The sequence below is a fragment of the Pteropus vampyrus genome, unplaced genomic scaffold (assembly GCF_000151845.1).
Source record: "Pteropus vampyrus isolate Shadow unplaced genomic scaffold, Pvam_2.0 Scaffold33, whole genome shotgun sequence".
Classification (NCBI taxonomy): domain Eukaryota; kingdom Metazoa; phylum Chordata; class Mammalia; order Chiroptera; family Pteropodidae; genus Pteropus; species Pteropus vampyrus.
The window spans coordinates 4,854,743-4,868,896 of record NW_011888814.1 but is presented as its reverse complement, the minus strand read 5'-3'; the positions used below and the strand labels follow the sequence as shown (position 1 = coordinate 4,868,896).

The window sequence follows — 14,154 nt, the reverse complement described above, 5'->3', positions numbered from 1 at the left end:
CAGAACAAATTTCCAATAAATGAGAGCTAAGATCAAAATAACAACAATACAACAAACCAGCATATGGGGCTTACTATGTGCCAAGTACTAATCTAAAAGCCTTACATATATACCAGCTCATTTAATTCTCACAACAGATGAGAAAACTAAGGCACAGAGAAGTCATGTAACTTGCCCAGGCTCACATGGTCAGCAAATGATGGACCTAGAAACCAAACTCAGGTAATCTGGCTCCAGAAACCACCTTCTCAAAGTATCAGGCATGCTACGTCTCTCTGACTTCTAATATTCATTATTAATGACACAGCCCTACACTCTCTTTCGAGCTTTTAAATCATATGGCTTTAAAAAAACAATAATAAAAAATTGTCTGGATACCCCATAGGCACCTCAGATACAACATACTCAAACTAATCCCCCAAAGCTGCACTCCACCCACACTCCTTCTCAGCAGTATATGACAACACTCAAGCAGGAACCTGGTATCACAGTAGGTTGCTTGTTTTCCCTTGACTCTCTTACATCCAAGCAATCTATTGATTTCTAATTCTGTCCTCTTCTCCCTTTTTCTAATACTCCCCTAGTTCAAGACTTCATCTCTGCTCTAGGTAATAGCAACAGCCTTTATAACTGGTTTTCTCGCCTCCAGACCTCAAAGACCTTGTCTGTCTACAACTCATCTTCTTCAGAGATTTAAATACAAATCTGCCCACCTGCAATTCTGCCTAAAAGACTAATTGTGGGTTCATTAGCATAGCCCAGAGGACTGTTTATATGTAGCACCTGTCTCCCTTTCCAGCCCCCTCAGCTGCCACCTCCTACCAAGTCCCACTCCCCGCTCCCACTTCAGCAATCCCCAGATGCTCTCTCTCCCTTTCACCCCAAACCCCCCAACACACATCATGATGTTTCAGAACAAATATATTAGAGTCTACATTTTGAAAAATTATTCAGCTTATCTACGAAGAATACATAAAATCGTCACAAGGAAGCTGTGATCACTTACTTTCCCATCCACTGTTTCCCTCGCTACCAAAATACCCACAAAATTAAATTTGTTACTTCAAGGAAAAAAAAGTCACCTTTAAAACAGTTTTATAAGCAAAAATTTTAAAAAGTCACCTCTCAAAGATATATAAATTCCAAAACACAGATCAGTAACATTATTTATATATTCTATTTTTAGAATCTTAATACCCCATTTAAAAAATGAAATATAAGCAGATTGATTTTCTTCTGGTGACACAATGGGCTGGCATGTGACTAGTTACCATTTCTGTTTGCTGAAGCCAAAAGACTTCCAGGACATAGAGATGTTATTGTCGGAGAAGCCCAGGGAGTTGACACCGTTCCCCTACTGCCCTCTGCCGCTGTAAATGTAAAGTTCACCATCAGTGTCATGAAGGAAGCCCCAGAAAGGTCGGTCAGGATGATGCAAACTTCCAGTAGTCTATCTATGCTTTCTCTTTCTTTGAACACCAGTTTCTCCTTAGATCCACAAAAGCTACATATTGAAAGTAGATATAATTAAGTGCCCCTTGATCACCTGCGCCCTATGGTCTAGCACCCAAAAAAGTTCTCAGTAGCTGTCAGATACCCACAGTCAGACACAGTTGTGGAGTGAAAAGAAGAAATCAGAACTAGTTCTAAGTTCTATGTGCCAAGGTGTTATTTCATTTCCTAACTTTATGGGAGGGCAATATTGTGTAAAGGTGGAATACACAGGTTTGAGCACTCAGGTCTTCTTTCCAGCTCTATCTGTGTGACCTTGGGTGAGTTACCTAATCTAAGGCTTCTTTTTCTCATCTGGGAAAAATAATCCAATGAGAAGTTGTACACAAAGCACGTAACTAAATGTTAAGCACATGATTAAATGAAAGCTCTTTTTATTTACGAAGAGTTGCAAAGTAGTGACTGCCCATTTCAGCCAGGCTAGTTTCCAACATCATATGGGGACAAGATATTACTAAAATTATTAGTTACTGAAACCTTACCATTCATGGATTAAAATTTTCTATAGGACACAAAAAGTATATATCTTTTACATTTGTAACCTAATGTAAGATTGCTCAGTTCTCAAAAACATTTATATACTACATAGTGCAGTCTAAATGTTTTTTTCTACTTTTATGAAATGATTAACCTAGAAATCTTTTTTTTCTTTACCTGTGGTCTTTAATTAAAACCTATCAAAGAAAAATAAAATCATTCATAATGATTTGTTCCCTAAAAATTATATAATTGTATAATAACCAAATCTACCATTGTCCCTATATCTGTTATTTAGGATTAGCAAATTGATGTGAAGCAAGTTTTAATAAAAACTATATATGTTACCTAGTACCCTGAAGTTTGTTATTCTGTATTGTAATGAAATGATTGAAAAAAAAAAGATTAACCAAAATTGTATTAACACAACATGTAAAGATTTAATGAAGTCTAATCACAGCTATAGCACATCAGACATTAGAGACCTCTGGAAGTATTAATGTTTTTCTAATAATATTTATGCATCTGTATAATAGTTCATTGCGCCAAAATTAGATGATTTGTGGTTTTTAGTAAAATGAAACATATTTATCCCTTTCATGTAAAGAACAATTATAAATGCATTTTACTTAATGTATTACTCCTCGAAATGAAAATTTTAAAGCCAGTTTTATGTTCTAAATGTAAACTCTAAATCATCCGGTAGAGGGAAAACTCTGGAAAGTATATAAAGTCTTCAAATAAATAACAATCACTATCTGTTAAGTGCCTACAATTCTAATGACAAGCACTCTGCTAAGTAACTTTTGTTTATTTTCTCTAATCTTCTGAACAGTTGGCCTTCCACAGTTGAAGAAACAAACTCATAGAGGATAATTAACTTGCAAATGACTAAACTGGGTTGGCTTGTTCTTTCCCTATATCCTACTACCAAGGATTAGGCTTCTCATGAACAACTACTGGAATTGTATTTAAAATTCACTTCTTATAAAAGAGTTGTTTGCCAAAACTTTATGAGGCTCTATAGCTACATGAAAACAAATGAGATACCATGGATAGATGAATTCGTAGCTTCAAGTGACTGATGTACTTTAAAAATAAAATGGTGATAATCAAAGTTGAATGCTACATAAGAAATATGAAGGCAGAAGAAATAAAATGTTCTTTTTAAACTTGGTCTTTGGATTCCTGTTTCATGGTACAATCTGTTGATATCTGTAAAGGTATATCTTAATTTTCAGAAATGACAACAGTCATCTAAAAATAGAATTTGGGTATAAATGAGAAACAAAACAAGGTTTACTCTTAAAAAGAAAAAGCCTTGGCAAGGAAAAAAAGAATACCCTTAACACACTATGAAAATAAAGGTCAACTTGATTATTTAAGGACCAAGTTCTTAAAATGAGATGCCCCTTACACCTATAGATGAATAATAATTACAGAATTTGGTAATGCACAGTATTGACAAAGAAACTGTCTTTCTCATTCACTATTGGCGAGATCCATAATTGGAACATACTTTTCAGAAGATAATTTTGCAATGTTTATCTTTTGAATTAAAATATATATACCCTTTGCATTAGCAATTCTATTTCATCCTGGCAAAAGTGTGCCAAGATATATATGTATACAAGTGCTAACCCCAACATTATTGCTAGAGGAGGAAAAAACTCCAGAAAATGAAATGTCCATTAATAAAAACTTCCTTTAAAAAACTGTCAAACGGAAAAAGTTGAAAATCACATGATATCACTTATATGTGGGATATAAGCCTAAAAGCAACAAATGAACAGGACAAACAAACAGAGACTCATGGACATGGACTATAGACTAGTGGTTACCAGAGGGTGGGGAGAGGGGTAAGGTAGACTTGGTAAAGGGGCTTCAAATATGTGGTGACAGAAAGAAATCTAACTATGAGAGGTGAACACACAGTGTAAATATATGTATGCCTTACTGTTAAAGTGTACAACTGAAACTTATTGGATTTCATTAACCAATGTCACCATAAAAAATAAATTAACTGTTTTTTTAAAAACTGTCATATAGTGGTATAGAGGAGTATGACGTGGTCACTACACAATATATTGATACGGACAGAAGTCTCAAATATATTGTCATGTGGGAAGAGCATGTTATAGACACTTATGGACACCATATCCTATTTGTGTTAAATATACTGTTGAATTAAATAAGAAAGCCGTTAGACTGACGTGGCTCTATTGCTGTGGCAACCTGTATAAGCAAACCAAAATCTAAGCCTCGAAGTTACAAAACCCAAATGCCAAGGACAACCAATCACAAATGAGCAAGAAGGCTTTAAGCTACAGCTAGTCAAATAATTTTCTTTCCTTCCACACTCCCTCTGCCTAAGCTCGGCTGCTGTTGGCAGAGCGCTTCTAATCACTTCTGGCTTGGCGCTACCCAGTTTTATTCAATTTTTGTTCAAATAAACTCTTAAAGTTTTTAATGTGCCTTATCTTTTGACAACACACACACATAGAGACGTTTGCTTTCATACTCCTAGGACATTTCTGGAATTATATACAAGAAACCATAGCTAAGGGTTATCACTAGAAGAGAGAAGAAAGAAGAAGACTTAGTTTTCCACTGTGTAACTGTATTATTTTACCATGAGTAGCAAGGACTTCATAAGAATAAAGTTTAGACACAAAGGGATATAGTCTGTAACAGATAGCCCATTATCTTCACAGCAAATTTAATGCCTCAGAAATTTTAGATTTAAGATCTTAGTGACTCTACCTGTACCAGAACTTGAGAGTGCATAGCAGAATGTGGTTTGGGCATATTCCAAACAGCACCACCACTCTGTGGCTTCATAGTTTGGGTTCTAAAAGGAAGTATGAGGCAAGGGGGAAAGGAGGAGTGGGCTGACTTGTGACAGGTCAGCCTCGTGATAAGAAAAAGTTCTGAGATGTTCTAAATTAAAACTATAGTGGCCGGAGGGAGAAAGAGTCAGTTAGCCTGTTAGCAGCTGCGGACCAGCTCTGAGAAAAGGCTGCTCACATTTCTGTATATCTGGTTGGAATTTAGGATTAATTTCCAACCCCAGGACCCTCCACTTCCTATTTGCACATGAACTTTCCAATCTGTCACCCACAACCAATTCATAGGAGTAGACACTTCTTTCTTGTAGCTAGTATCCCAGAATAGGCCCTGCTTCACCTTTTCCCATCCCCTTTGTTTATGGCTAATGTAAATTCTTTCAGAATGGTTTACACCTTTCTCCCCCTCTACCTGATTTATAAAAAATGCTTGCAAAACTCCAGGACAAACAGATATGCTGTCTCTTCCACCTAGCCATGCTGCTGGTGGTTTAGACTCCATGCAGACTCCTTTTTTTTTTTTTTTTTTTTTTTGCCAGCAATGGCCTAATAAGCCCTTTCTTTTAAAAAAGACTCAGTTAATTTTTTTCAGTTTAACACAAGGTAGGGCATTCAAGTATAACTACTCTTGGCTTTTGCAGGGAGTTAAAGGCTAATTGTGTCTGCGTCAGATGTTCTTCTCAATTCTGTGCAAATTAGAAGCCTAGTGGAATCAGAGAAAGCAACAAATTCAGTTCTTTTCCCTTATTTCTTGTTTCCTTGTTTTTTCTCTCCCACCCACTCCCCAGCCCTCCTTCCTTCCCTCTCTCTTTGCAAACAGAGGAGAAAAGAGAAACATCCAGGTTCTCAATTTTATTGATGAATTTTATCAATGGATTTTTATATTCAAATTCTTAACCACTCCACGTCAAATTTCAGTGTCAACAACATGTCAGTATCTTGTGCAGAATGATTGTGTTGATACAATCCTGGCAGTTTTGCAAGTGAAACAGATAAAGTTAGTCCTTTCTCCCACAGACTCTTATTGAGTTATTGCTAAGGCCAAATGCTTTCCATGTATACTATTTAATCCTCTTAAGGACCCTAAAAGGAATATATTATTGCCATTCTATTAGACTAGAAGCTGAGCCAGGTTAACTAACTCAGGCTCCAATAGCTAGTTGTGGGGAGGAACAAATTTTCCTCTACCCTCAAGGCTCTTCTGGCTGGTCAAATAATCAAATAAACATGAGATAGATTAACAAGAGAAAATAACCAAATTTAATACATACATACATACATATGAGAACCCCACATATATGAGAGAGTCAGAGACCCCACATGCAGGAGAGGTTCAGAGATGGAAAGGGAACATAGGTATATAAGACATCCCGAACTAAGGTTGAGGTAAGATGTCTTGGAAGGATTAAGGCCCCTGATTCAAGTTTTTCTAAGTCGTCAAGGGAGGAGCAAAAGTTTCTCTTGAGCCTGAAGCTAAAATTGCCTTTAGCTCAAAATATTCACATACCACAGAAACATATCTTGGGATGGCTCTTCTGAACCCCATTAGTAAATTTCGGAAGCTGGAATTTGCCCTTATAACTGTCCAACTCCAAAATCTACGCCCGTTCCAATTCACCTTGCTGCTTCCATTTGTTCTCATGACAGCCATTAATGCATTCTGAGTAAACTAGTCCATATAAAATGTTCTTTACAGACCATTATCAAATTGTCTCTTTTCACGCCTTACATATGAGAACATGGCTTTAACAGTAGAATAATAATTGGAGTGGAGCATGAAGGACAGAGCTAAGGATTAGGGCAGCATTGGTCCAAGAGGATCCAGATTGTAAAAGGGCTCATGACAACTCACACACTTAAAATTCTTTAGTGGCTCCCCATTGGTTTTTGTTTGTTCAACAAATACTTACTGGGCACCTACTAAGTCCTGGATACTATTCATCACGCTGCAGATATAGCAGCAAGTAAATCACACCAAATACCTGTCCTCGTGATGCTTACGTTATAGGGAGGTGATGGGGAGTAAAAAATCGTGTTGCTATATGTGTGCATGGAAAAAAATAGGGCAGTGATCAAGAGGTTTGAGAGTGTCTTTATTTTAAAGCCATCATTTGGCCATCATCTACTGTATACCACTCTAAAACCATACTCAGTGTTCCAGTCTTCTGAAGTTCTTGTCTTGTGTCTCAGCATTACCTAATTACTAATCTTCAAAGCCACAGAAACGCCTTTTTGATGAAACCCCTGAAATTCTTCTCTGATACCATCAAAGTCTTGTTTGTATGCCAGAGCATTCGTTTTCAAAAAAAATTAAAAATAATAAAAAAAAGAGAACTAAACTTGTACTTGAATGGAATATTTCATTTTCTGACTTTAAAGTGGCATTAATACAAACACCTTCAGAAGCACATACATTAATAGTATGAGTGCCTTTTAAATTAACTTTCTTCGCACAGCTGGTGTTGACATAACATCTGCAATGAAATTTTTCAGAAAATTCCTTCAGGTCTTCAAGTGTGGGTTTCCCTTTTATTTTGAATTTTCCATTTTGCTCAGTTTCAATAGCCAAACTCATTGGGTTAAGGTGAAGATAGTCAAGCGAATTCCAATTTTTCCTTACACATAATCCTTGCTCTTGGCAAAACACTTGGCTACACATTTTGGCTGCTAGGGTGATATTGATTATGTAAGGATTAAGTGTAGTCTTTACGTAATTTTGTAGTTTGTTGCAGGAGTCCTGTAAAATAATAAGGTCAGTATATCAAGATTCAAGTTAGCTCATATGTGAGTGAATTTCACCATGACAGAGAATTTCTAAGGAAACACACACGCACAAAAAACAGACCCAGAAAGAAGTAGGTAATATTTTATCTTTTTTACCTTAACAAGCAAGATTATTCTGTTTTTTGTAACATTTATAAGTTTCACATGCCACCGAATAATTAATTGACCAATCGAAGCCTAACATACCTTACCTAGCCCTGGTCTTTCTCAATATTCATAAACTAATGGGGGCAGAGAGCAGAATGGTACAGCAGTTAGAGCATGGGCTCTGGGGGTCCATCTGCCCTGATTGGAGTCCCAGCTCTATTAATAACTAGCTATGCAAACTTGAGAATCTCTCAAGTTTTTGAAGTCTTGGTTTCTTATCTGCGTGACCATGGGTGAATTAATTAACCTGGCTGTGCTTCAGCTTCATTATCTGTAAAATAAGGGTAATTATAGCACCTACCTCATATGATTGTTGTGAAGATAAAGAGATACGAGGAATATAAAAATGTTTAGCACAGGGCCCAGCCTATCATTAGTTATAAATTATAAATAAACGTAATAAGTATCACATTCATCAGATGAGTTTAAACATTACAAAGAGTAGTTTCTAAATTGTTAGCTCAAACAACTAAACAAGTTCAACTGAGTGTTCTTTTTATTAAATGTTATGTATAGTTTAGGTACAGGTAAATTATAATAGTTCTTTTACAAATATGCTTATTCGGCAAAGTATGACCTCTAGAAGCTGGAAATGTCCTTTAGCCACAGCCAGCCAAAAAATAGAGATCTCAATGCAACAAGGAGGAAATGAATTTTGCCTACAACCTAAATGAGCAAGTGAGGACCCTCCCCTAAAGAAAAAGGCAACCAGTGTTGGATTTATGATCTACAGAACTGTAAGATAATAAATTTCTGTTGTTTACCACTAAGCTTGTTGTAATTTTTACGGCAGCCATAGAAAATCTCCTCTTAACCTTCCAATAGCATTGCATGGTGTTTAGAATAAAGTTCAACTTCTCTCGACTTGTTTACAGCCTGATGTATTACAACTCTTCCTTTCTTGTGAATGGCCCTTCCTCACCCACTCTGCCTTAGACATACTAGGTGTTTCACGAGGATGACAGATTCATGTCACAGTACACTTACTGTTTCCTCCACTTGAAATACTCTTTCTTCTAATTTCTAATATGGTTCATCTTATCATTCAGATAGCAACTTTAATCAGACATTGCTTTTCTCAGATACCTTTCCTGTCTACTTTCTCATATCTCTCTATTTTAATTCTCCGAATAGTACTTATCACATTAAATTTTTTTCTTGCATGTGTATCGTTTCTATCCCTTATTTAACATAAGCTCCACGAGTGCAGGAATTTTTCGATATACTTCAACACTGTATCCCAGGTGCCAAGAATATATGAGAATTTATACCAAGTTCAGATGACATTTCAGTTGTCTATAGAGACAAGAGCTAGGCAAAAAGAGGAGTTAAAGGATGAGAATGGTTTGAAAATCTTTAGCCTACACAAAATGTAGTCTTTGGAAAGATTTAAAACTAGATTTCTAAAAGATAAGGCCTGGTTTATGGCATTTGTTAATGCCCGTGGTGTAAATCTTCTTACTGTGGCAAACTTTAACCTACCAACCTGACATCACTGAATGCAAAATTGAGACTCAAGTACCCCATCATCACACTGTATAGTGTGGAATAGCGTGGAATAGCATACCACTACATAATCTTCCACTAATGCAGATACAAGATGGAAAGAACTCCAATAAATTAAGTAAATCACATATGCTTTGAGTATTTATTCCTTTGTTTTTAACACAATTTATTTTATTCTAAGTTTTTATAATTTAATTTTTAATAATGGCTGTATTGAAAAACCAGTATACGAAATTTCTGAATATTTAATAAGCAGGTCTCATGAGCTGGAACCAATAAGAGCTGGCTCTGACATAGCACTGGAGCTAATAAAATGGAATAGAAAGAAATGGTTGCCTTGCATTTGTTTGATAACAATCATTTTAAGTCAACTCCAGTCATTGCAAGTAAATTTACAATTACCAGTTTCTCAGGTTGTCAATGAATTCATGACTGTTGATGACAAATAACAGAAAAAAGGGGGAAGTAATGATAGAACTAGCATTCTGAATGATGATAAATTAGGAAAGGTAGTATAAATATACATAACAGAGTCCACAGGGAACAATTCCAAGGCAGTGTCATTAAACAGAAAATAGTCATGTTAAAGTCGAAGGATTGTCCCTGTATGAATAACTGAAAACAATCTGCAAGCCATGATAGAAGAATAAGAGTCTAAGATTAAAGTGCATGTAAAAAAAAGAAAAGTATGACAATTAAATAGTGTGTTATATTATCCTATTAATTGGGGAATGCTGGATTCATTTTTCATCAAAGTAGGGTGGAGTTCTCAGTTCTTAAAAAAAAAAAAAAAGGAAGTAGTGCGAGAAAATAAATGATTCCATCATAACCCATCATAAGACCCTTGAGAAAGAAGTTTATAGATCTGGAAAAACGACTAATGAAAATTAGGAATCTACTTAGGTGAATTATAATTTTAAATTACGATTTGGAATTATAATTATAATTTCCTGACATATGAAAGATTTTGCTAAAGAGACATATAAACTTTTCTCTGAACTTATATTTTGTTATTTTTCTTTATTGATGATCAAACCAGAGACAATAGAACTCTACCAAATAGGTAGAAGGGCTCAGATTACTGTGAAAAAAATTCACGAAGGTGACTGCTATTAAGTATTTTTTATAAAGGAAGTAAAAATATGGCTGGTCTACCTGAAGGACAAGAGATCAAAAGTTCTCATCTGGTTTTAGCGTACAGTCTCTTCTCTATGGGTCCCTAGGATAAGACCCCTGGGCCATGAGCATTCTTTGTGGCACCTACATCACTGGTATTTCCACAAATGTCAGAGAACAAGTTCAGTTTTAATTCAGCAGTGTCCATGTGACAGTTTTACTGCTGCACTGAGTCAAGAGGATTGAAGACGTAGAAGACAAAGACCTGACGTGGAGAATTAAAGAAGGAAGAAAAAGAAGAGAGCAAACGATTAGGTCAGGATAGTTAAAGGCTTTTGAACTAAAGAAAATAGGAGAAAAATGAATAAAATTCATACTATACAGACAAAAACAAACATTTTTTTCCTCATAAAATGAATTTTACTTAAAATAGACACTACTAAATATAACCTGTGGGAAATAAAGAAGGACTCCTTTTCCTCTCCTGCAGAGAAGCTTTGAACAATTTAGTAGTATTTTCAGAAAGTAACTCCTAATCACCCCTCCCACTCACTCCCCCATCCCGTTGTTCCCTGCTCAGCCCTCACCAAAGCACTCCTGCTGAAGTCTTTGCCATCTCAGAGGCGACTCTTTCAAGCCAAAAGCCTTGGAGTCATTTTAACCACTTCTCTTACCCATCCTACTCACCCACTCCCTCAGCCATTCCTCTCGCTATCTGACATATCTGTATATGTTGTGTTTCCACTTATAAGAATGTAGGTCCACGATGAAAGGATCTTGCTTTGTTCACTGCTATATTTCCAACAAGTCAAATAGCCTAGAGAATTTTAATTAATCTCCCTGAATTTTTGTTTCCTCACCAGAAAACAAGTACAATATTTTCTGCCTGAGGATATAACCACATAAATGAAAGATAGTTTGATTCAGCTAGTATTAACTGAGCACCTATTACTGTTTGCTAAGCATTGTACTTCGTTTATTATTTAATATCACAACAATCCTCAAAAACATTAAAAGTAGAAATGGTTTCATCTATGTCCTCTCAATGCAACTTACCAAATTTTGACTTAAATTGAGGCTTCCCCACATTATAATTCCAGAGACACCTAGAGCAACAGTTTCACCAAGTGTATTCACAAGATCATCCTGGCAAATGTGACAGAAAGAGTTAACAGATAGGAATATAATTAAAGTGTTATACATAGTACGGTAACAGCAAAGCTAAGAATGCTAACCCAACAATAATTTAAATATTTCTCCACTATATCTTTCACACTGCCACTGCCTTATTATAACAAAAATACAGGTATTTCTATTATTATTTTAATTACTGCTATTGGCAGGAGAGTAGGCCCATGAAAGAAAAAAAAAAGAAAGAAACTGAGTTAATACATCGTCTGTACTATCTAATTTTCTATGGTTGCTACAATATAATATGATTACATTAAAATAAAATATATTCCTATTTTACCTTCATATAATGATGCTGAATTACCTATGTGCATATTTCTAGAGAATATTAAAAGCTAAATTTCACTCCCTTCGAAATAATATTGACCTCCACAAAACACAATTTGTGAGCACTATTTCATAGCCTTCATACCTTGATATACTTACCTGACCAAGGTATTGCGAAGATTTGTCAGTAAAAACTGGACGAGTATATATAAAAACTGGAAGTGGACTTTTAGCATTGGATGCTTTGGAAACCCGAATGGCTTCCTGAACACGGTTACGGACAAAGAGTGCAGTTAATGGAGAAGACCTTAGGTAGGAATTCAAATAAATGGATGGGAAGAGCGCAGTGCTTTGACTCCACAACCAGCCGAGCTCATCATTTCTTTTCTTTTCTATGAAAAAGCAACTCCCGTTGTAATTAGGTTTAGTATAATGATGATTGTAACAGTCAGGAAAAAGATAATAACCCCATAAGCGTTTTGGCCGAAGTGATTTTCCCAATTTTAAGGTCTCTAACATCATAGTTTTTCCTGCTGTTTCAAAATTTTGTTTGGCTAAATTGGTGGCTTCTGCGACAGAAAGTTGTGAATTTTGTTGCTGAACCAACTGAATAGATTTATTCCTGTAAATATCTTTAGGTTTCCAGTTTCTTGCCCAGAGAGGCCTCCATTCTTCCCAATCTATGACAGCCAAGCCCACGTCGTCCTTCGGTATGTAATAAGGAATGTCATTCTTAGCCTTGTTCAAATGTCCTTCTAAGTTAACCACCTGGGGGAGTCCTCCATTCACATCAGTGCCATTCTTCTCTATATAAGGATATAAGCCAAGTCTATCAACATAAAATAATATAATGGGTTGTCCTATGGTATCTTTTTTGGGGGTTCCTATCAAAGAGAAGAGGCTCAGATCTACCTGGACTTTAAACTTCGTAGCACAAGATTCAGTTGGGGCATTCCAAATCCAGAGGAAAGAATCATTTGAGAGAAAAGGGGGTGCTATGAAATCTGACGTCAAGCAACCTGGAATCAGAAGGAAGGTCAACACAAGCTGCGATGCTCCATTGAACCTAACAAAGCTCCTAAAGAAGATATGATTGAACCTTAGCACTTTCATTGCAAAGGGTAATGACTATGAAAATCACTTCTTTCTTCTTACGCTCTTTGGTTTATCCAATATTTGATGCAATCTTGGATAATATTGAAGAAAGAATAGTGGAATGAAGACAGTTTGATGGATAAAGAAATATAACGACCATGTTACTTTTAAATATTATTCTTTCTGCTTCATGTTTCAGGAAAGTTTTGCATGTTACTTCTGTTTTAACTGAAAAAGAAAGAAAGAAAGAATTTATTGTTATACTACATTTCTGTATCAGAGATTGTAAGCTTTACCAAGTTATCAACTTTAAGTGCAGGAAGTTTCATTCAATTTTTAAAGATGGAGGACTCCTGTGTTTGAATTAATTAAATTATTTCCTCCTATGTATGAAACAAATCTTATAATAGCCGACATTTGTCTCCTTTTTCCGAATTATTACTGAGCCCGCAGAGAGATGTGTGCAGCTATTTTTCTTTTTGCCTTCCCAGTTGTGCAGAATGCTGTACCCAAGCAATGCGTTAGCAAAAGCCTGTTAAATGAAAATAAATTCCAAGTTAAACTTCTCATTCTTGTTTGTCATTCTTGAAAAGCCATTTTATAGTGGTCTGCCAAAAAGAGAATTGTGAGATTTTCTCTTTTTTTCTTTTTGAAGGGGGGAAGCAGGCAGAAGAGAAGGCAAAATTATCTTCTGCTAGGGGTGACAAGTCAGAAGTTTGCTTAAAACTGTTGAATCAACCATAGTCTCCTACTGAGGGACATGTTTAAGTGCTATTTGAAACAGTACTTCATCATATCTCAAAGTTATGAATTCTCGTGTTTAAAGTTAATAAAACATTTTATGACATTATATCTTTCACTAAAAGAATTGATTCTGGCCTAGCTTAATAAAAGTAATATACAGATTTTGGTCTTTTATAATCTGTACAAGTGAGGTGTTGTCATCTTGATTGTCACAATGTGAAGTGTTATGGCACATTTTGTGGTACAATAAAATGGTGTGAGCCAAGAATAAGAAATTAAGCAATGTACTATTTGGTATTTACAAAAACTACCTACAAGAAAACATATTTAAAAGTTCTGTGATTCTAGGAGAAAACTAGATCCTGTTGTTATAATTAGATTAGTACTATACTGCTATGTGAAGTTACAATGAGAATTGTACCATATTTCCCAGGAATGTGTGTTTCCTTACCGCAGTGCATTATCCATT

General features: G+C 35.7%; 1 protein-coding gene across 1 annotated transcript in view; it reads right to left on the bottom strand.

The window, feature by feature from the left end:
- SPAM1 (sperm adhesion molecule 1) overlaps nt 1-12,959 on the bottom strand; it is a 16,341-nt gene extending 3,382 nt beyond the window's left edge. Inside the window, exons 1-3 of the mRNA XM_011357253.1 lie at nt 12,006-12,959; nt 11,445-11,534; nt 7,182-7,572 (exon numbers count right to left, since the gene is read on the bottom strand). Coding sequence (XP_011355555.1) covers nt 7,182-7,572; nt 11,445-11,534; nt 12,006-12,959 — 1,435 coding nt within the window. The remainder of the gene's footprint in view (nt 1-7,181; nt 7,573-11,444; nt 11,535-12,005) is intronic.
- Between the last annotated feature and the right edge of the window lie 1,195 nt (nt 12,960-14,154).